This window comes from Leptonychotes weddellii, chromosome 12 (assembly GCF_054177405.1).
Source record: "Leptonychotes weddellii isolate Sample4059 chromosome 12, ASM5417740v2, whole genome shotgun sequence".
Lineage (NCBI taxonomy): Eukaryota > Metazoa > Chordata > Mammalia > Carnivora > Phocidae > Leptonychotes > Leptonychotes weddellii.
The window spans coordinates 64,661,007-64,685,703 of record NC_138380.1 but is presented as its reverse complement, the minus strand read 5'-3'; the positions used below and the strand labels follow the sequence as shown (position 1 = coordinate 64,685,703).

The window sequence follows — 24,697 nt, the reverse complement described above, 5'->3', positions numbered from 1 at the left end:
GTCACCCCATCCCTCCCACCCCACCCCCCACTCCAACAACACTCAGTTTGTTTCCTGCAATTAAGAATTCCTCATATCAATGAGATCATATGATACATGTCTTTCTCTGTTTGACTTATTAATGAGATAATATATTAATCTGTATAAATTCAAACTCGTAGGAATACTTTTCTGATCTTCTAACCTTTGATAATGAATTCAATAAATAATTTCCTTAAATCAACACAAAATGCTATAAAAGCAAAAGAAATAAATCTCAAGTTAAAAGGAAGAATACATTATTGTTAATTTCTAGAAGTAAATGAAGAATTGTATGACAGACTAAAGTAAAATTATAATTACCTTTTCTTTCTCAGTTGCATCCTTTGACTTCTTTTTCTTTTTTAAACTATCCTAAGCAAACAAACATATATATACATATCAATTTTAAATGTAAAAGATAGAGCATAAGGACAAAAACAGCAAAAAGGTGATTTGCTCTATGACTGAAAAAAGTTTATTTCAATACCAGAATTTTATTCTGAAAATAAGAGAAATGTACGTCACATATATATGTGCTTGTAAGGAAATGAAGCTTCTTCATCTGGCTGTATATCAAATTCTATGTATACTGAAAATGATAGACATTGTCTGTAATAACCACATGGTTTCTTTTAAAATAAGACAATGCCATTTGCTTATTTTTGCCTGTAGTGGTCATACGCACTGGGGTTCTCATTCACACTGTCCTCAGACATCCCCCAATCTGATTTTCCTCTTTACATATAAGGAGGAGAGGTGAGAATTTCTGCTTTTGATTCTTTCAGTTCTAGCCAATAACCTCCCTGAGCCTTCCTCATCCATAAAGTGGATGAGGATTATTGAGAGCATTGAGCTAAAAAAATGTCAAGTGCTTGGAACTGTGCCTAACATATAGTAGCCACTTGACGAAGACTGGCTATCAGTATCATTAGATTGACTCTTCTATCTTAAAAGACAAAGAGAAAACCAATGTTTACTAAATACTTTCTAGACGCCAGGCATTTTGTCAGAAGAAATCACACTAGGACAAGTAGAGACCTGCCCCAAAACCAGTTGTTTTGTTCTCCTGGGCTTCTAGGATAGTGTTTGTGAAATTGTGGTCCAAGGACACACCTGTATCAGAATCACAGAGGATATCTATTAAAAATGTAGACTTCTGAGCCTAAGCAGACTTTCTAAATCAGACTCTCTCAACATGAAGCCCAGGAATCTACACTTTTATTGCAACCTGCATGTATTTCTTATTACCACAACTGTTTGAGAGCCAATTATGTTTCACAATTCTAGACATACAGAGCAGATTTAGGTATAATGGAAAGGACACTGGACCAGATAGTGGAGTAGGTTTTCTCCTCTGAACTCTCACTTCTATATGGAAATGGGAAAAATAATGTCTGCCATATTTATTATAAAGCCGTCATGGAAATGCTGAGACATGGAGGCATATGAGGAAGTATTTAGAGAACAATAAAATGGCATATATAAGATATTATTAAGTGTATCAATTGAGTGGCACAGCCCATCAAAGTACAGAAAATAGCATCTCATTTCTAAACTGACAACAATTTAAGACAGGATGACCTAAAAGAAAAAAATGTGTTTGCTATCCAAAATGTTACTAATTTGAGTAATTTTACCTTACTGTCTGATTCAGTTTCTGACATGGAGCTTTCAGAAGATTTATGTGAACGGTTCTTCTTTTTCTTTTTCCTTTTTCCTTGTTTTTTATCCTATATAAAACATTTTTAGAAACATTTGCTTTCTGTTTCAAAAATATAATTGATGTATTTTTTAATACAAAACCTTTATCAATGAACAAAGCTTAAATGAAAGAACCAGCTTGTAAATGCAGGTTTTACTTAATAATTTTTTTTTTAAGTAAACTCTATGCCAAATGTGGGACTCGAGCTCACAACCCCGAGATCAATAGTCACGTACTCTACTGACTGAGCCAGCCCGGTGCCCCCTTAATAATTAATACTTAAAATATAACTTATATTAACCTTCTTGCTCTATAAAAAAAAGTCGAGTAATTCGAGTCACATGTAACCTCTAGTATCTAGTCAAATAGCATTTTAGATTTTTAGGCTCCATTTCTTCTACTGGTATTTTGAAGAGAAGAAGACAAATTTAGGAACCTAAAAAATATATATATATGTATTAGATAAAAATATTTAAATATCTAGTTATTTATTCACGTCAATGCTCTCAGTTTATGGATAATTAACCAAAACCTGGAAGTCAAAGCTTCTAACAGATATTTCATAATGGATTTCCTCTTGTCATTAAATAAACTAGAGACTATTATTTCACAAACTGTTACAGGCAAACCTTACCTCATCTTCAGAATCCGAAGAACTGCTGGAAGAATCAGAGCTTGATGAAGAAGAAGATGAATACTTGACCAAGCACAAAACAATTAAAGCTTGTGAGATGCAGGAATTTTTTTCTTATCACTAAGTCTCTCAAAAACTTAACAAAATCAATCTGGTGTCTGACAGATATCATATTCAGAAGACTTAAATATTAAAATGTCAAATGTCACACTCCCCACACTCCCTCACACACACACAAAAGGCTCAACAAAGTAACAACAGATATGCCAATGGTAGTCAATTTTCCCCTCTTTCTCTCCCTGACAGCAATAGAGGAGTTACTAGGTTATAAGGAGGTTGGTGCTTTTCTTTATATTGCTAATATAACAAAACCCACCCGTAACTACCAAAGGACTTCAAGGCTCCTTGACTCATTTACAGTTAGCATACAGATCATATAAATTATTCTTACTTTTCTTGTAGGTTCTTAACTGTAACATTTAGAAAAATGGAAAACTTTTGCTCACCCTACCAGATTTCTTCTTTTCTTTTTTCTTTCTCTAAAAGCAAACAAAGTACAAATCTAAATAAGTTGATGTGAGTTTTTAAAATTATCTATTGATAGTAGTACACAGATTATGAAAACCCAAATGTGACATTAAAAACAGCATTAAGCTCTAAATAGTATTACCTGTCTTTTTTTGGATGAGCTCTCACTTCCACTTAATAATTTCTCCCTGTGTTTTTCTAGTTCTTTCTTCCAGTTCTGCAAAAAAGTTATAAACACCATCAGAGGCTATCTATCCCCTTCTAATACACCTGATATAGACAGCCACTACTTCCTTCCCTCTGTCTTCTACTACCTCTCACCATCTCGGCCTCTAAGTACAGGGAAAAGGTACTCCAGGTGCCAGAACCTGGTCACCAAAGGATCCTTTATTAGCTCCTCTCTTTATTTCCTTCTTTTGAGAGCATGAATGGGGGTGGGGCGTACGGTGGGGAGGAGAGTGAGAGAGAGAGAATCTTAAGCAGACTCTGCACAGAGCCTGACGTGGGGCTTGATCTCACAACCCTGAGATTGTGACCTGAACTAAAATCAAGAGTCAGCCGCTTAACCCACTGAGCCACCCAGGCACCACACTAGTTCTTTTCCTTTCTTTTTTTAAAAAAGATTTTATTTATTTACTTGAGAGAGAGTGCTTGTGCATGCGAGCAGGCAGAAGGACAGAGGGGGAGGGAGACGGACAAGCAGACTTCCAGCTGAGCCTGGCGCCGGACATGGGGCTCGATCCCACAACCCTGAGATCACAACCTCAGCTGAAATCAAGAGTTGGCCGCTTAACCAACTGAACCACCCAGGCGCCTGGCCCCAATAGCTCTTTTCAAAGAGGGTATTTTTTTTTTTCTTTTAAGATTTTATTTATTTATTTGACAGAGAGAGACACAGCGAGAGAGGGAGCACAAGCAGGGGGAGTGGGTGAGAGAGAAGCAGGCTTCCCGCCAAGCAGGGAGCCCGATGCGGGGCTCGATCCCAGGACCCTGGGATCATGACCTGAGCCGAAGGCAGACGCTTAAGGCCTGAGCCACCCAGGTGCCCCTCAAAGAGGGTATTAAAGAGTAGGAGTTCTCCACTATATATTGAGAGGAGGAGTTGGTATTATCACTGAGGCTGAGAACTTTTTTCTTTTTAACGAAGATGGTTAGATTCTCTTTCCAGACAGTAAAAGCTGAACTTATCTATCTATCCATCCATATATATATTTTAAAGGTTTTAAGTAATCTCTCTACCCAACATGGGGCTCGAACTCACAACCCTGAGTTCAAGAGTTGCTTACTCTACTGACTGAGCTAGCTAGGCAACCCTGCATTAATCTATACTGTAGCTGAAATACTACATACATGTTTGTAATCAAACCAGGCAAACATCATGGAAATCCCAGGGTAATATGGGCACATGAGGGCACGGGAAGATAAAGAGAAGAACCCAGTTTTAGAAAACCTAAGATGACATAAATTACTATAATACGGTTTCCCTCTTTTTATTTTAAAGAAATCATACATTTGGGGCACCTATTTTTTCAAACAGGTTCTATACAAACCTCATTCATTTTTTCTTCAAATTCAGCCAATGCCTTGGAGCCTTTCTTTTTCTTTTCTAGTTGTTCTTTCACTTCTTCCCTTAAAAAATAGAATATACAAGTAAGTTTCCAAGCAATTCAAATTAGAGATGGATGCTTACAAACAAAACAACAAAACTTCATAAATAAAATTTTCTTAATATCCTAATAAACCTCCATTTCAGTGTTAAAACATTTAAAAATTTTTTGTTCACATCCCTGTAAATCAATTATCATGAATACAGTCTGTTAGATACCACTGATCATTCCTTTTCTGAGCATGGATTATAAGAGCTAATACACCAAACATCTGAGCACTTACACACAAGCGGCACTGTTTTTAATACATTTTCCTTTAATCCTCATAACAATCCTGTGAGAAAACACAGTATTATTACCCCTATTTTACAGATAAAGAAGGGAAGCTCGCGGAAGGTAAGAAATCTGCCTAGATTCCCAAAGCTAGTAGTTTCAGCGTTAGGGTCTATGTAAACTACTATTTTTATTACTAAACATCTATTTTATAATACACTGCACATATTGCCCAGAAAAGTGTTGCTACTGCATGCCTGACTGCTTATACTTAGAAAGGCCTGCTTACAAGTTTGGGCCTGGCTGGCATCTGGGAACTTGGATTTTGGACAGGTCCTTACCATTCCCTCCTAAGAATGGCTCACTATACAAATACTACTGTTGAGGCTGAACACCTGAATTACTTCTAGGAGTCTAGAATTTTGGCACGTGATAGGCAGAGGCTGACCAGTCCCCAGTAAAAACCCTGGGCACATGGAGTCCTTCATTAACTCCCCTGGTTGGCAACATCTCATATGTGTTACAACTCATTGCTGAGGGGATTAAATGTGTCCTATGTGATTCCACAAGAGAAGAAGTCGTACAAGTCTGAGCCTAGTCTCCCCCACACTTTACCCCATGCACCTTTTCCCTTTGCTGATTGTGGCTGGTACCCTTTGTAATAAATCTTATCCAAAGTGCATCTATCTGGGAGTCCTTCTAGCAAATTACCTAATCTGAGGGCTGTCTTGGGGGACTCTGACACACAAATAATATACTTGCTTGAGCACTTCCTCTTTAATGGTCATTTCTTCTCCCCAGTTTTAAAGGTAAAACATATTTTGTTTCGGGATAATTTTCTGGTATGCTGCAACAGTCAACAACAGCTCCACTCATGAATACTCTGAGAGGTAGACATGGCTTACTTTCTATTTAACTCAAAGGAAAGATCCCCTGTTATATGTAAGCATAGATTTCAGCTATCATTGCCCAACCTTTAGGGGCACTTAGAAGGATTATGAAGCTAACAACTGTGACATTTAATAATAAGACATACTAAAAAATAACAAGGCCAGTGCCGTGATGCTTTATTTATAAATGATCAGAGCTACTCAATGAGGGCAAATAAAAACCCCAAAAACAATTTAAAACAAAATTTTACAGTGGGAAATTCTAACTTATCGAAAAGCCACCAGATATGAATAGAAACATGGCCTAACATTATCCTTCCTAACACCTAGTTACACCTCAATGAAGGGCAAGATTAGTCAAACCTACCATTTTAAATAGCTTAAAACACTGCAAGGTTAAGGTCCCTTTAGGGCATAGAGAAGAGATCGGTATGAAAGGTTGTCTGGTAGCTGTACAGGATTCTCAAATATTTGCTTTACACTGATGCATGTGTTTCATACGTTGAAAAGAAAGCACCTGTGAACATCACTTCAAAAAATTATGCTTTGCAAGCAATAAGAGCTGTAACAGTAACCTTTAAAAAATTTACAAAACCTTATGAATGTCTAAATTGTTTCACAAATACCAGGTAGGCCTTGGTCGATTCAGATAATCTTGGATCGTTGGCCCCGAAGACTGGATTGGACCCCTTGATCTGGCCATTGCTATTGGGTTCATATAGGCCTCGAGGAAAGAACAAAAATTAACTCAATTAAAAAAAACATCAAAAATGCAAATGCTCACTTACTCACCAAGCATGCTTTATTATAAATGCATACTATGTCTAACTAAGCATGAACAATCTGACTAACCAAATTTTCATTACAAAAACTAAATTTAATGGTCTACCAAGTCTCACAAGTTTGGGAGATGAGTAATATCGCTACTTCACAGAAAAAAATTTTTTTCACCAGAGATTTAATGAAAATAATAATGATACCTCTTTCTTACTGTAAGATGACTTTATAATGTTTTCTCCTAAAGCCCAATAACCCTGTAAAGCTAATAACACTATGCTCACTGGCAAATGAAGAAACTCAGTTGCAAAGAAGCTAAAGATCTAACTTTAAATCCACTGCTTATTCTACATCTTTTTTTTTTTTTTAAGATTTTATTTATTTGACAGAGAAAGACACAGTGAGGGAGGGAACACAAGCAGGGGGAGTGGGAGAGGGAGAAGCAGGCTTCCCGTCGAGCAGGGAGCCTGATGCGGGGCTTGATCCCAGGACCCTAGGATCACGACCTGAGCCGTAGGCAGACGCTTAACGACTGAGCCATCCACGCATCCCTCTACTACATCTTTTATCTCAGGAAATACTATGCCATACTGATGGCAATTTTACTCGTCAACTGTTAACACCAAAAATTAAATTAGGCACAAACAACAGAAAAAAACAGATAAATGGGACTTTATCAAAATTAAAACATTTGTGTATTAAAGAACATACCAAGAGAGTGAAAAGACAATCCACAGAATGAGAGAAAATATTTGCAACTCATACATTTGATATGGAATTAATATCCAGAATGCATAAAGAAATCCTACAACTCAACAGCAAAAAACCCAAAGACCCAATTAAATGTGCAAAGCACTTGAAAAAAACATTTCTCCAAAGATATTCAAATGTCCAAGAGCAGATGAAGAGATGTTCAACTCGCTAGTCCTTGGGGAGATGCAAATCAAACTACAATGAGATGCCACCTTGCACCCATTAGGATGACTATTATCAAAAGCAGAAAATAACAAGTGCTGTCAAAACCAGGGAGAAACTGGAACCTTTGGATATTGCTGGTGAGAATATAAAAGGGTGCAGCTGTTGTGGAAAAGTTTGATTTCCTCAAAAAGTTCAATACAGAATGACCTGACGATCCAGCAATTCCATCTCTAATTGGAATTGAAAAATAACTGAAAGCTGGGACTCAAACAGATACTTGTACACTCATGTTCAGAGCAGCGTTATACACAATAGCCAAAAGGTGGAAACAATCCAAATATCCATCTACTGATGAATGGATAAACAAAATGTGGCATATACACACAATGGAGTATTATTCAGCCTTAGAAAGAAATGAAATTTGTGTGCCTGGGTGGCTCAGTTGGTTAAGTGTGCGACTCTTGATTTCAGCTCAGGTCCTGATCTGAGGGTCACGAGATTGAGCCCCGAGTCTGCCTTCATGCTGGCCGGGGAGCCTGCTTAAGATTCTCTCTCCCTCTTCCCCTGCACCCCCTTAAAAAAAAAAAAAGAAAAAAGAAATGAAATTCTTAATATGCTACAACATGAATGAACCTTGTTAACATGCTAAGTGAAACCATCTAGACACAAAAGGGCAAATATTGTATGATTCAACTTATATGAGGTACCTAAAGTAAGCAAATTCACAGAGACAGAAAGTAAAAAGAGGTTTCCAGGGGCTGGCGGGGCGGGGGGGGGAGGGAGGGAATAGGTGATTGGGAGTTACTATTTAATGGGTACAGAGCTTCTTGTTTGGGATGATAAAAAGTTCTGGAAATGGATAGTGGCAACAGTTGCATAACAGTGTGAATGTACTTAATGCCACTGACTTAAACACTTAAAAATGGCTACGACAGTGAACCTTGTTATGTTTATTTTTGCACAATAAAGAACCCCCAAAATCAAATTATGCTCTGTATATTGTACTTATTATAGCAGAAAACCACATTTTTAGATGTTTTCAAAAATATCCAGACAAAATAAAGCAGGCTTCTTTGTTAATGACAGTATCTAGCAAAGAGATGCTGTTTTATTAAAATTAACTGCTACATAGGGGTGCATGGGTAGCTCAATCAGTTAAGCATCCAACTGCTGGTTTTGGTTCAGGTCATGATCTCAGGGTTGTGAGACTGAGCCCCAAGTTGGGCTCAGTGCTGGGCATGAAGCCTGCTTAAGATTCTCTTTCTCCCTCTCTCTGCCCCTCCCCCTGCTTGCCTGCCCGCACATGCGCACACTCTCTCTCAAATAAGTACATAAATCTTTAAAAATAAATAAAATTAACTGTGCTACATACATAAAATTTGGTCTTGAATTTAGTCTCAATCCCTTGATCCTCATATTTGGTTTTCCAAATTTAATCCAAGTCAACAAGCATTTACAAAAACTCTTCTACCTTTTTTTTTTTTTTTAAAGATTTTATTTATTTATTTGAGAGAGCACATGCGAGCATAAGCAGGGGAGAGGGACAAGAGGAGAGGGAGAAGCAGGCTTCCCCCTGAGCAGGGAGACCGACGCGGGGCTCAATCCCAGGACCCTGGGACCATGACCTCAGCTGAAGGCAAAGGCTTAACCGACTGAGCCACCCAGGCGCCTCTCTTCTATTTTTTTTTTTTTTAAGATTTCATTTATTTATTTGAGAGAGAGTGTGAGAGCGCAAGCTGGGGAGGAGCAGAGGGAGAGGGACAAGCAAACTCCGCGCTGAGCCCGAAGCCCCACACTGGGCTCAATCCCACAACTCTGAGCTGAAATCAAGAGTTGGATGCTTAACTGACTGAGCCACCCAGGCACCCCAAAACTCTTCCACTTTTTAAATAAAAAGAATTGTGGTCAAATATGACGACTATCAAGGTTGATTTTAAGGCCTTAAACCTACAACTTAATGTTCCCAAGGAAGTGAAAGGATATTAATGTATTTGTTGCATTGTATTTAGCAAAACTTGTGAAAATGACCAACATTTCCCAAATAACAAATATGGGTTATATATTTCCAGATTTCTTGGGCAGAGCAAACAATATAAAACCATTATAAACAACACATACTGAGAACTACTTCCATTCAACTGGATACTGCTTAATTACTTCGGATGAAAAAATCCATTAACAACAATTTGCTTACAGGCAGGAATTAATGCTAGAGCTCTTAATGTTAGGGATGTTTACAAAATCAGGGTTAGATGTGAGTATCAAATTCAACTCTCTTTAGAGAGAGGCATATAGTCACATTTTTTACATCAACTGTTATGTTCTCAGTCATTTCATTCAACTGCCTCTGCTGAGAATTCACTCAGTTCATGTGGAGAAATATGACAACCAATGGAGGCTGCAATAGAGGAGATGTTGGCCCTACTAATGACACTGACAATCCTAATAACCAGAAGCAGGTAAAATGTGCAAAGCCAAACTCATCATTGTTAAAACAGGAGATTATCTAACATCTCATTTAGATAGATCTAGATAGATATCTAGATAGATAGCTATCTATCTAGAGATCTATCTATCTAACATCTCATTTCTTTGGTACCATGTCATAATTTTAGTAGCAGTTAAGGATAAAATATCTTAAGTTTAAAATTGTAAAAACTGTTTATTTCCAAAGAATGCAAATGTATACAAGGATGTTCACAACTAAATTACTAAAATAGGGAAAACTGAAAATACACAAAGAGCCATCAAATTGAGATGCATTATAAAGTATACCCTCAAAATGAAATACTATGCAGCCACTAAAAAGAGATCTATAGTTACTGATATGGAAAGATGCCCAAGATTTCTCAAATGAAAAGCAAAAGCAAGTTGCCAAAAAATAAGATACCATTTTAATAAACAGTTATAATTTTTTTAAAAATCCAGATGCACCAACATGTACAGGGAGAGGTCCACTTTCATCATTTCATACACTGGAGAGATTAAAAACAACAACCCATTACCTTTATAAAAGAAAAACAAAAATTAAAACAAAGAAACTACACACAAACATTATCGTAATATTAAAGGGAAAAAAAATGAGAAAAATTCAACCACAATGCTGCTACTCCAATTCAGAAGCTGAACTGTCTTCAAGTAAAAATTCACAAAGAGTACAGTGGTAACTTTTCACTCATTAAAAAAAAATTGTGGGGCGCCTGGCTGGCTTCGTCAATAGAGCATGCTACTCTTTTTTTTTTTTTTTTAAATTTATTTATTTATTTATTTGAGACAGAGAGAATGAGATACAGAGAGCATGAGAGGGGGGAGGGTCAGAGGGAGAAGCAGACTCCCTGCCGAGCAGGGAGCCCGGCACGGGACTCGATTCCGGGACTCCAGGATCATGACCTGAGCCGAAGGCAGTCGCTTAACCAACTGAGCCACCCAGGCGCCCCAAGCATGCTACTCTTGATCGGACTCTTGATCTTGAGGTCATGAGTTTAAGCCTCAGGCTGGGTGTAGAGACTACTTTAAAAAAAAAAAATCAAAACACGTTTACCATGTTTTATAGTCTTCAAATATTCTAGCATGTATCTTAAAACTACATTAATTAACATTTTTATGTGCCTTAATATCTATTGTGAAAGTGCTTCCCCAAAGTACATACCAGTCTGTCTTAGGGTTTACTTTTCAGAGGAAAATTAAATAGTAAAGTAGTATATTCACATGCTAAGGCTATTAATTACAGACAACTTATGGTTCAATCACATGAGCTACCATTGTCTATGCAATAAGGTTTAACTTTCAAGTTTTTGGCCATAAACACTATCCTTAGTCTGCTTAAATACATTCCAAATATTTCAATTATTTATTTCAATTGTAAAAGCAATATTTATTAAGAGGCTCCTTTGCAAAACAGTTGATGGTCTATGCTCATAATCATTAAGCAACAATGCTTCCTTTTACTGTGCACAATAGAAAGGTTTTTAAAACAGAAGAGTTAATTTTCTTACAAAGATAAAGCCTTTTCACTTACTATGTATCAGTATGAAAAACAATGTTCTTAACCTTAAGGGGGTGAGTGGTCAGACATCAGTTAAAATACAGAAATTGTGCAATTTCTTGAACTGTCTCACTATGACTTAATCACTTTAAATACTGTGATCTTATAAATCAAACACTTGTATTCATACCTAATTAGAAATGTCTCCAAACCACTACATGAGTTTGGGTAACAGAAAACAATCTCTTTTTGAAACTCAGGATATCGGGGCACCCAGCTGCCTCAGTGGTGAAGCACGCAACTCTTGATCTCGGGGTGGCCAGGTCGAGCCCCATACTGGGTGTAGAGAGTACTTAAAAATAAAATCCTGAAAAAGAAACTCAGGATGGCAAATTGGGCTCAAGGGAATAGGTAAGTGGGCAGGTAGTGAAAAGAGAGATGCAAGAACAAAATGTGCAGACCTTCATTTGTTACTTTGATTACCTATTTTTATCTAGAGGATGCATCTGTTTTATTTTTTATTTTTTTTAAAGATTTTATCTATTTATCTGAGAGAGAGAGAATGAGAGACAGAGAGCATGAGAGGGAGGAGGGTCAGAGGGAGAAGCAGACTCCCTGCCGAGCAGGGAGCCCGATGCGGGACTCGATCCCGGGACTCCAGGATCATGACCTGAGCCGAAGGCAGTCGCTTAACCAACTGAGCCACCCAGGCGCCCCAGGATGCATCTGTTTTAGAGGGCACAAAGTAACAAAAAGAACATGAAGGAAACTTCTGGAAAACAATGGGGACAAACGGTGGCCATCATGAATTTAAGAACCCTTTACAAATCTTGAGAACTAAAATGTTCAGTTAAAAAAAAAGAAAATGTTCAAGAATGTACAAATACCTAGAGTGAACCCTGATGTAAAGTATGGACTTCAGGTGAAAATGATGTGTCAAGATAGGTTCATTCATTTTAACAATGCAAAAACAAAACAAAACAAACAAACAAACAAAAAACTGTAACAAATGTACCACTCTGGAGCAGCTTTGAACGTAGGGGAGGCTATGCATGACTGTGGTCACGGAATATATGGGAGCTCTCTGTACTCACTGCTCAATTTTCCTATGACTCCAAAACTGCTCTAAAAAGTAGTCTACCTTTTTAAAAAAGTAATCTCTACACCCAAGGTGGGGCTTAAACTTAAAACCCTGAGCTCAACAGTAGCTTGTTCGGCCGACTGAGCCAGTTAGGCACCCCAAAGCAAAGTCTTTTTTGAAAACAAAACAAAACAAAACAAAACAAAACTTTCAACCTAGATTTTATGACTTTTTTTAGAAAGCAATTCTAGCATATGATTTTACCATCAATGTAAGAAAAAAAAATGCCATTATTTTCACAGGCAAACAATCCTTTTATTTAAAACCAAGAGTTACGATGTAATGAACTAAGTATCAGACAACCCAAGTTTTGGTCCGAGTTTAAACAGTTCCATCTCCTCCTCCATGCAATGAGGAGACTAAATTAGACAATCTGTCTTCTACCTCTTGATTTCATGTTTTCATTCCCACAACCTTTCAAGTGCAAATAAAAGTTACCAGAACGCTCTGTGCCACGAAAGCATACCAAGTAATAAGTAGAGCCCAGAGTTATTATCAAAATGTTTTGGTAAATGAAGCTAATTTGAAAAGTTTCAAATGCTTCAAAGGGATGTGTAAACCAACACTTCCCAGTAAAACAAAAACAAAACATCTTAGACCTCTGTATGAAACTGCATCCAAGGTCTGGTGATCTCTAAACATTCAAACCCTCAGTCATTAAAGAATCAAAACACTCTTTAACACCTCAAACCTAAGGATGCTCTAGCAGAACACCATTTCAACTCTATGATAATCAGGATACCACAACAAGGTCTGACCTACAGTCAGGAAAGCAGAAGAAAAGAACATTCTTTAACCTTGTAATTAAGGCTCACCACTGTGGTTCCTAGATATCTTTGATTATGAAGCCTATACAAAATTAAAACAAACGTGCTGAAGATAAGAAATGCCACCATTTCATAAAAGTAAAGCTCTTTTAGCAGCTCCCCATTACCCGAAAAGGCAAAAATCACTTAATAAAATAGTTCATTAAATTTAGTATATTAACTTTAGTAACTGCATGTATTTATGAATGTATGCATGTATTTATATATTTATTTTTGTTTTGCTGCTCAGTGGCTAAAACTCTGTCAAAGACAAATCCAGGAACTGTAAGGCTCCAACCTATTATGTTTACCGTCCATCTAGTCTGATTCATTATCGGGATTTTCCAAACCAAACTAGTAGCCATGTAGAATGCCTTCCTCCCATCTCCTCCTGTCAAAAGCACCTTCTGTTTTGAATGCCTTCAGAACCGCGAATCTCCATCACAAAGTATTTCTTACATTCTGCTATTACTTATTCCTGTGTCACCTTTATCTCATTTACTAGAAACTCAGGCCAAGCATTCCCTGGTCATTTGCCTTTTGCGGTTTTAACTATTCTGCAAAGTTGTGGATAACACTGATGCCCCTTTATAGATGAAGAAACTGAAGCTCGGAGAAGAAAAGCAACTCGTCTTGGTCACTCAACTCCCGAGGGTCCAAAATTGACATTCCAGTCCATGCCGGACTCCAAAGACAACTGTTTTCACCCTTCATTCCTACACAGGGCCTACTAGGTGCCAGGCAGTGCTAGGTGCTGAGGACACGAAGCCAAACGCTTCGATCCTGGTCCTCAAACGGGAACCTGCCTGCCGCTAGACCTGGGCGCGCGGCAGGCCAGCGGAGAGGAGCCGCGCCCGAGGCCTCCACGCCTCCATCCCACCTGCGTGCGCACCACAGGGGCGCGGAGCCAGGGTGGGCGATCCCGAGGAGAGGGCGAGTCCCGGCGCCTCCAGGGGCCTCAGACTTAGCACAAGCATACAAGAGGAGTCAGAACTCCTTGAGCCCTTGTGGCTTCAAAAACTGGGCACTGCTAGCCCGAGGGCGGGAGGGAAGGGAGCCACGGAGCACTGCCAGAAGGTGCGGCGGGGTTGAGAAAAACTGGGGACTCGAGAGAGGAGGAAAGAGGGAGGAGAGAGTGGGGGGCCCAAAGGCGCCAACTGCGTGCGCGGCGCACGCGCGTCTGGGGCCGGCGGGGATGGGGGGAGCTGGGTGGCCCGGCTCGAGGTCCAAGCGCCGCCGCTGACCCTCAGGCCCCGTCGGGAAGAGCAAGGGGCTCCGCTCTCCTGCCGCCGGGTCCCGCGTCGCCCCACTGCTCTTCCCACCGGGTACTCACCACCCGATTGTCCCGCTTCCCCATGGTGCAGGACTGAGCGCACAGTCAGACGCCGAGGGAGATGGGGCCAGAGAGCGGCCGAAGAGGGCCCGCCGCAGGTCCTCCGGCCGACTCCCCACCTTGCCCAGAGAGAGGCGCCGCGCGGCCCTAGCTGCCGCACCGGGCCACAGCGCCACCTGCCGCTGCGGAGGAGAGGCGGGCGCCGGCGATCACCCGCCGTTCCCAGGCGTCTCCTGGTGGATTCCTGTTCTTTACCACCCAGCCCAAGGCAGGCGGGCACTGCTCTTCGTCCAGCGGTCTCACCAAGGCGACCCACTTCCGTTCGGCCTTGGACTGTTTTACTTCCATTCCTGATGCGCTGAAATCCTCATTCTAGGGGATATGAAAATGATTCCAGTGCTTACTGTGGGCTTAACATAGTGCAAGTGCTGGCGGTAAAGTGACGACGAGGACAGACATTGTCCCTCAAAAGAGTCCATCAGGTGGTGGGGGAGAAGACGGTGCTGTCATAGATGTTGCTAAAGAAATGGCCCTTTAAGTTCAGTTCCATTCATCCACCACCCCTGCGTTTATTTCACACTAATTGTTGAAATCTATTTTGCGCAGTTCACTGATGAGGTGCCTGGAAGCTGGATAGGCTGCAGGACACAAAGACGATTAAGACACAAGCCCTGCCTTCAAAGTGCCTGTCTACAATCTGGTAGGGGAGATATACACACACAGCGCCAACTTTAGTGCATGATGTGTCGTAATAATGAAAGTACAATCCTATAACTTCAAGGGAGTTGATCTGGGCTCCAGAGAGGGAGCCATTATATTTATTAAGTATTTATAGACATGGTTAAAGCTGGGCCACTCTGGGCCCATCTAAGCATGATGTCATTAGGAAGTAACTGAAAATCAACTTAGATCTTTTTTGGATTCTTGGAAAAAGGCAAAACAGGCTTACACTCATACATACATAAAAACTCCTTAAAATTATCTTTCCCAATGTCTGTCTCTCTCTCTCCTTCCCTTTCTCACACTGCATTGCACAACAGATGCTGCCCGCTCCCATTTTCTCTCAAAAATTTCCCCAAACTCTCTCAAATGTAGCCATTTGTGGTGCTACTCCTCAATAGATGTTCATTCTCCTGAGTAACCCATTTTGCTTTTTGCTGTGAATCTCATTTCTCCTCCTCCTCCATTACCCCTGATTGAAGCTGGGGACTGTCTGATCAAAGACAGGCTTCTCTGTATGCACAAGAGGAAGAGGAGAATCTGTGAATAGTAAGGTTGGGTTTTTTTTTCATGGCTCAGTTACAGTGTTTTTAATATTCCAGGAACTTAACATACATTATTTCCAATGCTCCAACATAAACATGATAGCAATTGTGAAAGAATATAGTTTTTTTCTTTTATTTTTTTAAAGATTTTATTTATTTATTTGACAGAGAGAGACACAGTGAGAGAGGGAACACAAGCAGGAGGAGTGGGAGAGGGAGAAGCAGGCTTCCCGCCAAGCAGGGAGCCCAACGTGGGGCTTGATCCCAGGACCCTGGGATCATGACCCAAGCCGAAAGCAGACGCTTAACAACTGAGTCACTCAGGCGGCCCCCCCCCCCTTTTTTTCCTTTTTAGCTCCTTCTTACCTTTGACTTCCTTTAGCTGGTTATACAAAGTACAGAGATTTTAAAAATATAATACTGCTATAATTCAACAGGAAATTTTTTGTTTCCTGTAGATATGTCCCCCTCTAGCAATGTACACAGCACTTTCCAGATGGCACATAGATCCCATGGGAGGACAGAGAAACAGGAAAATGACCTGTAGAAATAATGAGGAAGGCCAGAGCTATTGGGAGCTCATCTGAGTGGACTCCATAAAAACTGGATCGGTTCTGGCTTTCTCATAATATAACTTACAGTGACTCAATCAGAAGAATAAAGAAATGCTTTATCCATCCTCTATACAAGGGTGATCTGCTAATAAACACGTTTTCCTTCTAGCTATGGACCTATTCCTCCTCCCAAATGTCCTAGACGTGACTAAGCCATTACATTCCATTTTTCAGTTGAGAAAAAACTGAGGCTAAGATAAGCCAGGTAATTTGCCCCGGGTCCCATCTCTAGAAAGTGAAGAAGCTGGGGCTTCAAACAGGTGTGACAAACTTGAGAGCCTTTGCTTTCCTTACAATATCACACTGCTTTGGGGCGATGAGGGATAATTGAGAAGTAGCATTACAGGTGGATTGGGAAGGTGGGCATACTCCACAGAGGAGGCTTTAATTTATTTACTTACTTAACTGTCTTGAGGTCTTTTATTTTTTTACACTTATCATGCCATGAATTCATAGGGAATGGGTTCCAGCAGCTCAGGCTCCTTTCCATTGGTTCTCACAAAGTGTGCTTCTCCAGCTGGAGCAGGCTGGCATTTCAGCTGAACCCAAGTACCTTTCTCTTTGGCTTCCTTTTTTTCCTGATAACACACTTCAGGAAGCCATCTTGGCTCTTTGAGTGCTTAATATACTCAATACGTACATTAAATCTCTTGGCAAGAATCTTACCTTTAACTTGTTTGCTTACAACCATGTCAACAGCATGCTGGGTAACATTGTAGACTCTTCCAGTTTTGCTATGGTAACGTTTGTGGGGCATTCCTTTTTGAACAGTGCCATTCTCCTGATGGCTACAATATCACCTTTCTTATAGATTGGCCAAAGGAACCACTCTGTGTTTTCTAAAAAGGCCTAGAGAACATAGAGTGGGTGTCTCTCCTCTTTCCCTTTGTGTTGGTCATTTTGGTGAATTACTGGAAGATGGTGGTTCCAGCCAAAAGGGAGCCGTTCACTTTAATTACATTTCCTTTTGTAAACCCGTGGTTCAGTGCTATTAATGGGCAGAGACAGTGGAAGTTACCAAGTACAGTGAGTCAGAAGGGAAAATTCCTGATGTTCATTAGAGCTTCAACTAAATCAATGCGTTATAATTTTACTATAATTCTCCTCTTGTTCCATCTTTACTCAGGTGACTCATGAGCTATAAAAGATCTTCTCCAATTATTTCAGGTTGGCTTTTGTTAGCAATGAAAGAGAACACGTTTAATTTTAAAAATTAACTTGATTCAGGTATAGCTTACATATAATAAAATTAACCAGTTTCAAATGTAGTTTGTTGAGTTTTGATAAACGCATAGTCATGTAAGTACCACTACAGTCAAAATATAGAACATTTTCATTTCTCTAAAAAGTTCCCTTGTGCCTTCTTGCAGTTAATCCCCTTCCCTGTCTCCCAGCCTGGGAGAAACTGATCTATCTTCTGTCACTGTAGCTTCGCCTTTTCTAGAATTTCATATAAGTGCAATCAACTAAGAGGTATCCTTTTGTGTCTGATTTCTTCCACTTACCATGATACTTTTGAAATTCACTTGTGCATAGCAACAGTTGTTCCTTTTTATTGCTGTGTAGTATTCCACTTATTTATAAATCATAATTTGCTTCTTCATTGACATTGTGTCATTTGGATTATTTACAGTTTTTGCCTATTATGAATAGAGCTCTATGAACATTCAAATACAAGTGTTTGTGTGCACATACGTTTTAATTTTCTTCAAGTAAATACGTACCAGTGGGGTGGCTGGATTGAATTGGAAATGTATGTTTAACTCCCAGCTCTTTCCAAAATGGCATCCTGTATCATTTTGCATTAGTGAGATCAATGGTGAGAATTTCAGTTGTTCCACGTCCTCACCAACACTTGGTGTTGTCAAATTTAAAAATTTTAGCCATTCTAGGAGGTGTGCAGTGATATCTCATTGTGGTTTTAATTTGTTTCCCTAATGACTAATGTAATTTTTCATCTTTTCAGGTACTTATTTTATTTATCTTCTTTGGTGAAATTTTATTTCAAATCTTTTGCTCATTCAAAAAACTGGATTATTTGTCTGAACACCAATCCTTTGCCAGAATATGTTTCACAGTTTTTTCCCCCAATCTATGGTTTGTCTTTTCATTTTCTTAATGATTTCTTTCCAAGAACAAAAGTTTGAAATTTTTTAAAAAGGTTTTATTTATTTGAAAGAGAGAGAGAGAGCATGAGCGGGTGGTGGGGGGAGGGGCAGAGGCAGAGGGAGAGAGAGACTCCCAAGCAGACTCCCCGCTGAGCACGGAACCTGATGCAGGGCTCAGTCCCAGGAAACTGAGATCGTGACCTGAGCCGAAATCGCGAGTCTGATGCTTAATCGACTGAGCCATCCAGGTACCCCTGTTCTGGTAGCTTTTTTTTTTTGGTAGATTCTTTAGGAGTTTCTCCACAGACTCATGTTGTCTGTGACTAAGGACAACTTTATTTTCTTTCCAATCTTATGCCTTCTGTTTTCTTGCCTATTGTACTACTAGGACCCCTAACACAATATTGAATAGAAGTGCTGAAAACTGACAGCCTTGGCTTATTCTTGAACCTAAGAGGCAAGTAAGTTGAACTTAAATTCTATTTAGGCTCAACACCATACCAGGTCTACTTTGCACCTCACACCTTTTTTTTTTTTTAAAGATTTTATTTATTTATTTGAGAGAGAGAGAATGAGAGAGAGCAAGCACATGAGAGGGGGGAGGGTCAGAGGGAGGAGCAGACTCCCTGCTGAGCAGGGAGCCCGACGTGGGACTCGATCCCGGGACTCCAGGATCATGACCTGAGCCGAAGGCAGTCGCTTAACCAACTGAGCCACCCAGGCGCCCTGCACCTCACACCTTTTACAATACACTTCGTACCTCTCATTTTACATCTAACATTGCCCTCATCCATGTACCAATCAATTCTTCCTGAATCCACTCTGAAGAGAATTTTTACCACTGCACCACTTCATCAGGACTTCTCTTTGAGGTCACTCATATTTTCTATATTGTTTAATCAATGTCATTTCTCAGCCCTCATTTTTTTGACCTGCCAGTCATTTTCTTCACTTTCCAGACATCATGTTCATCTGACATCACATGTTCCTTCTGAAGGCCATCTAGGGCGTGCCTTGGTGGCTCAGTTTGTTAAGTGTCCGACACTTGATTTCAGCTCAGGTCGTGATCTCAGGGTCTTGAGATCAAGCCTCACATCAGGCTCTGTGCTGAGTGCGGAGTCTACTTGTCCCCCTCCCTCTGGTCTTCCTCCTGCTCTCTTTCCCTCTCTCTCAAATAAGTAAATAAATAAATAAATAAAATCTTAATAAAAATAAAGGCCATTTAGTCTTTGCTGCTTATTCTTTTTTATATCCTGGTCTATAAATATCAGGTTATACTTCATGGCTTGGTTCTGGTTCTTCTCATCTCAGTAAATGGCAATTTGATCTTTCCAATTGCTCAAGTCAAAATCCTTAGAGATGTTCTAGCTGCTTCTCTCTCATTGTATATCCAATTCATCTGCACATACTGTCAGCTTTACTATCAAAATATAATCTCTCACTTCTCCACTGTTTTCACTTTGATTAAAGTTATCTCTCACCTGGATTATTTCAAGAGCCACTTAAATGGTCTCCCTGTTTCCACTCTTGCTACGCTAAAGTCTATTTTCAACAGAGCAGCCATGGTACTTTAAAACACACGTCAGATTGTATGCCAATTCTGTTGATCTCACCTCTCAATGGCTTCCCATCTTATTCAGAGTAAATGTCAAATGTCAAATGTCAAATTCTTTTTATAAAAGGTTTATTTATTTATTTGAGAGAGAGAGAGCGAGCGCGTGAGAGCATGTGCGTGTGGGGTGGGGGAAGGGACAGAGGGAAAGGTAGGGAATTTTAAGCAGACTCCCCACTGAGCGTGGAGCCAGACTCAGGATTTGATCTCAAAACCCTGAGATCATCCAGAACAGAAACCAAGAATCAGACACTTAACCAACTGAGCCATCCAGGCGCCCCAGTGTCAAATTCTTTACATTGACCAACAAGCCCCTACAAGATATGCTTCTCCCTGTCATTTACTTCTCTGCAATATCTCTTAGCCTTTTCTTCTAGCCATCAGTTGCAGCTGCATCAGCCTCCTGCTGGTCTATGAAAATGCTTATCATGCTCCTGCCTTAAGGCATTTGCACTTGCTATTTCCTTCATCACATCTCTACCTGGCTCCTTTTCTTTAAGGGACGTTCAAATGTCCCCTTTCTCCATGAGGCCTTCACTGACCATCCTGCTTAAAATTGCATCCCGGGGGCGACTGGGTGGCTCAGTTGGTTAAGCAGCTGCCTTTGGCTCAGTTCATGATCCTGGGGTCCTGGGATCGAGTTCCACATCGGGCTCCCTGCTCAGTGGGGAGCCTGCTTCTCCCTCTCCCTCTGTCCCTCCCCCAGCTCATGCTCTCTCTCTCTCAAAATAAATAAATAAAATCTTAAAAAAGAAAACAAAAAAATAAAATTGCATCCTATAGTACTCTCTATGCCTTTTCTCTGTTTTGTTTTTTCTACAGCACTCATGGAACATCCTAGATATTTTATGATAGTTATTTGTTTGCCTCCCCTCACTAGAAATAAGCTCCATAAAGGCAATAAATCTTAAATATTTTGTGCATTGCCATTTCCCAGGGCCTGGGATAGTGCTTGGCACATAGCAGGTGCTCAGTAAATATTTACTCGGTGAATCGATGAATATTCCCACCACCAAATCTTTAAATCTGTATTGCCCTCCTATTAGAGCTTTCCTCTATCCAAGTGCTACTCTTTTTCTTGTGCTCCTTGTCCCCTCCCTTTTCCCCTTCTTACTGACTTCATATCTGCTGCTATTCCATCTCTCTCCCTCACCTTCAATCACCCTGTCCCCCCACCCCCACCCCCACCCCGTGGACTATCTTTCATCTCAGAAAAAAATTCTCCTTTGATAGCACATCCTCTTCAAGTTGTACCTCCATTTCTCTGTTCCACTTTATGGCTAAGCTTCTCAAACAGGTTGTCTACATTCTCTCTCCACCTCTCTAATCTCAGCTCTGACCACTCTTCCCCCTCATTCTGTATGCCCTGAGCACATGGGCATCCTTTCTGCTCCTCTGCCTTCAGTACTTCAGCTGGCTATCTCATCCTTTACTCAAAGCTTTTCACAGGGCCTTTCCTGCCCACCATGTCCCAAGTACTTTCTAGCTTATGACCTGTTTATTTTCCTTATGGGGCTTATAATGTAATTACCTTGTGCACATATTAATTTATGGTCTGTCTCTCACTAAAATGTTAGCGCCACGAGAGCAAGTGTTTTGTTCACAGCTGCATCTCTAGAGTCCAGTGGTGCCTGGAACAGAGTAAAGGTTCAATAAGTGTTGAGTGAATGAGTGAGTGAGTTTCCAGTGACCAGACAGAGGACTTAAATCTAACTGACATGTGCAAATAGATGCATTCACAGTACTGCTCCTGGAAGCAGTATTTCATATTGAAAAAATGGGGTGGGCTGGGGAGAAATGTCTATCAGTTGGGGATCTGCTAAGTAAATTATAGTACATTTACACAATGGCATACTCTGCAGCCATACTACGTGGTGATGTAAATTTGTATTTATTGAAATGATGAATTATCCAGGATATTATATAAAGCAACAAATAAACAACCTTGAAAGTACAACTTACTGAATGGATGGCACAGTCCACTTCTGTGGAATAAAATATATTCTATCTAACCCGTGTCTTTGTAAAGCTAGATATGTAGGAATTATTTATCAAAATATTAACAGTTTTATCTAGGTGGTAGGATTTCAATTAATACATGTTTTCTTTAGTTTTTGTATTTTTAAAGTATTTTATGGTCAACATGTAAGCATTTTATTTCACCAGTTACATATAAATTGTTTGACTCATTCACTCATTCATTCAACACTATTGAACTTCACTCAGTTTCAGGCACCTCTAGACCCTAGAGCATACAATCACATTTTTCTTTTTCTTTTCTTTTCCTTCTTTCTTTCTCTTTTTTCTTTCTTTCAAGATTTATTTATTTGAGAGAGAGAGATAGAGACAGTGTGCATGAGAGCAGGGGGAGGGGCAGAGGGAGGAGAGAGAATCTCAAGCAGACTCCCCTCTAAACAGGAGCCCCACTTGGGGCTCAATCTCATGACCTTGAGATTATGACCTGAGACGAAACCAAGAGTCGGTTGCTCAACTGACTGAGCCAACCAGGCGCCCCAATCACATTTCTTTCTTATGTGTTGTATGCAGCCTTATTTTAGGACTGTTTGAAGCTGACACCACCATCTACCTCTTCTGACTTAGAATGACTTGAGGAAATAAGATAGTTTGTATTTGTATGGCATGTCCGAATATCTGGCACTTGGGGGATGGCTCTTTGAATGTTAATTGCCTCCCTTCTCCTCTTGAGAGAGCCATTTTTGCTGCACCTACAGCTAAGTAACACTGTATCACCGTGCAATCCAACAGGCAGGAGGGAGGGTCTATTAACTTGACGCTGCTGCCTCTTTGCATCAGGTGCTGTTTGGAAAGCTGAGGCCAGTAGATGTTGAGTGAATGTGAGTAAACTTGACTTTCTTGATCAGCTTTCTGAATACACTGTCATGATAGATGTCATTTTCCAGTGAGGAATCCTGGAGATCACAGGAAGTACAGGATTTAGAATAACAGGCCCCATGCCAAGTGCTGATGTCTCCTCTCTGATGATGCAGTACTTCTCAAAAATGTGCAGGAGAGTGAGTTCTAGCGGGGGTGCAGTCTGGTGATGGGGTAGTCTTGTGCGGTGACTGAAGTCATGAAATATCTTCGAAGTCTTCTACATTATTTAAAAAAATTTGAATTTTGCATTCTATTCCACAATGTTTTATGTATTTTAAAAATAGTGTCTTTAATGAAAAACACTTTTTTATTTTAAACAAAGTTGATGCTTGAGGAAAGTAGATCTTTTTAGCGGTAGCTTTGTATTCTCCTCTGTATACTCCAGGTTTCTGGGAATCCCCACTTGAAAAGTGCAGGCTCTGCTATCATTGTTTTTATCCACACTTAAATAAGGACACTACTGAAATTACAGTGCAGAGCAGCGGCCTCCAACTATAGTACTACTAGAGGAGAGGGAGCTGTGTTAGGATTTCTGCTGCAATTGATAGAAATTTTCCTGAGCCACCGAAGTTAAATGGAGAGAAAAAAAAAAGCTACAGACAGACTTCATTATAAGGATATGGGGAGTTCCCTAGCCTGGGGAAGAGTCAGAAAGCTGTCTGGATTCAGCCTCTGCACATGACCATCTCTCTCCATGGGTCAGCACTCCAAGATCCCCTGTGCATGCAGGGAGAAATACAGCTATCTGCAGCTCCGAATTTACAGGTAGCGCTCGCAGACATCTAAGAGATGGATGCACCATCTCTTGGTCCCACATTCCATGGGATACTATGGTTGCTCCATCAGCTACATCCAGGAAAGGGGCATTTGGAGAACAAGTGTGACCTCCTGGGCCCACCCCTGCCATGAGTTCTTCCCTAGAGAGCCGGTAAACTGGGCTGACACTTAAAAAGGCAAATAAGTGGCAAAGACCTTCGGGCTTTTAATGAAGCTCTAAGTGAGAATAGCAGAGATAGCTAGGGATCAGCTGAAGGATCTTTCTGTACGCTGCTTTGAAGTTAACGGTCCAGTCAAACCTGATTGTAGATGCCCACGGTTTGTGGAAATATGTGTAGTTGTGAGTGACCTTTTAAACTACAAACTTTCAATTTTTAAAAAAATTGTTTTGAGAACCTCCTCGTCTATCTTGAAACACCAGCGCCGCCAAGATGCCGGCTTATCACTCTTCTCTCATGGACCCTGACACCAAACTCATTGGAAACATGGCACTGTTGCCTATCAGAAGTCAGTTCAAAGGACCTGCCCCTAGAGAGACAAAAGATACAGATATTGTGGATGAAGCCATCTATTATTTTAAGGCCAATGTCTTCTTCAAAATCTATGAGATTAAGAATGAAGCTGATAGAACCTTGATATATATAACTCTCTACATTTCTGAGTGTCTAAAGAAACTCCAGAAGTGCAATTCCAAAAGCCAAGGTGAAAAAGAAATGTATACGCTGGGAATCACTAATTTTCCCATTCCTGGAGAGCCTGGTTTTCCACTTAATGCAATTTATGCCAAACCTGCAAACAAACAGGAAGATGA

The 24,697-nt window shown here is 40.2% G+C and overlaps 2 protein-coding genes across 7 annotated transcripts in view; one reads left to right on the top strand and one right to left on the bottom strand.

Annotated features, from left to right (window-relative positions):
* Positions 1-14,753, bottom strand: part of FAM133B (family with sequence similarity 133 member B) — a 51,375-nt gene extending 36,622 nt beyond the window's left edge. For 4 of the 6 annotated variants that reach the window (XM_081800543.1, XM_031027393.2, XM_031027394.2 and 1 more), the window contains exons 1-8: positions 14,616-14,753; positions 6,282-6,379; positions 4,436-4,514; positions 3,028-3,102; positions 2,864-2,896; positions 2,358-2,420; positions 1,659-1,751; positions 343-393 (exon numbers count right to left, since the gene is read on the bottom strand). In XM_081800543.1, coding sequence (XP_081656669.1) covers positions 343-393; positions 1,659-1,751; positions 2,358-2,420; positions 2,864-2,896; positions 3,028-3,102; positions 4,436-4,514; positions 6,282-6,379; positions 14,616-14,639 — 516 coding nt within the window. In that variant the 5' untranslated portion in view covers positions 14,640-14,753. The other 2 variants (XM_081800544.1, XM_081800545.1) reach the window with 2 other exon arrangements.
* Positions 14,754-22,585: 7,832 nt separating this feature from the next.
* Positions 22,586-24,697, top strand: part of LOC145716569 (actin-related protein 2/3 complex subunit 3-like) — a 3,214-nt gene continuing 1,102 nt past the window's right edge. Inside the window, exon 1 of the mRNA XM_081800550.1 lies at positions 22,586-24,588. Coding sequence (XP_081656676.1) covers positions 24,318-24,588 — 271 coding nt within the window. The 5' untranslated portion in view covers positions 22,586-24,317. The remainder of the gene's footprint in view (positions 24,589-24,697) is intronic.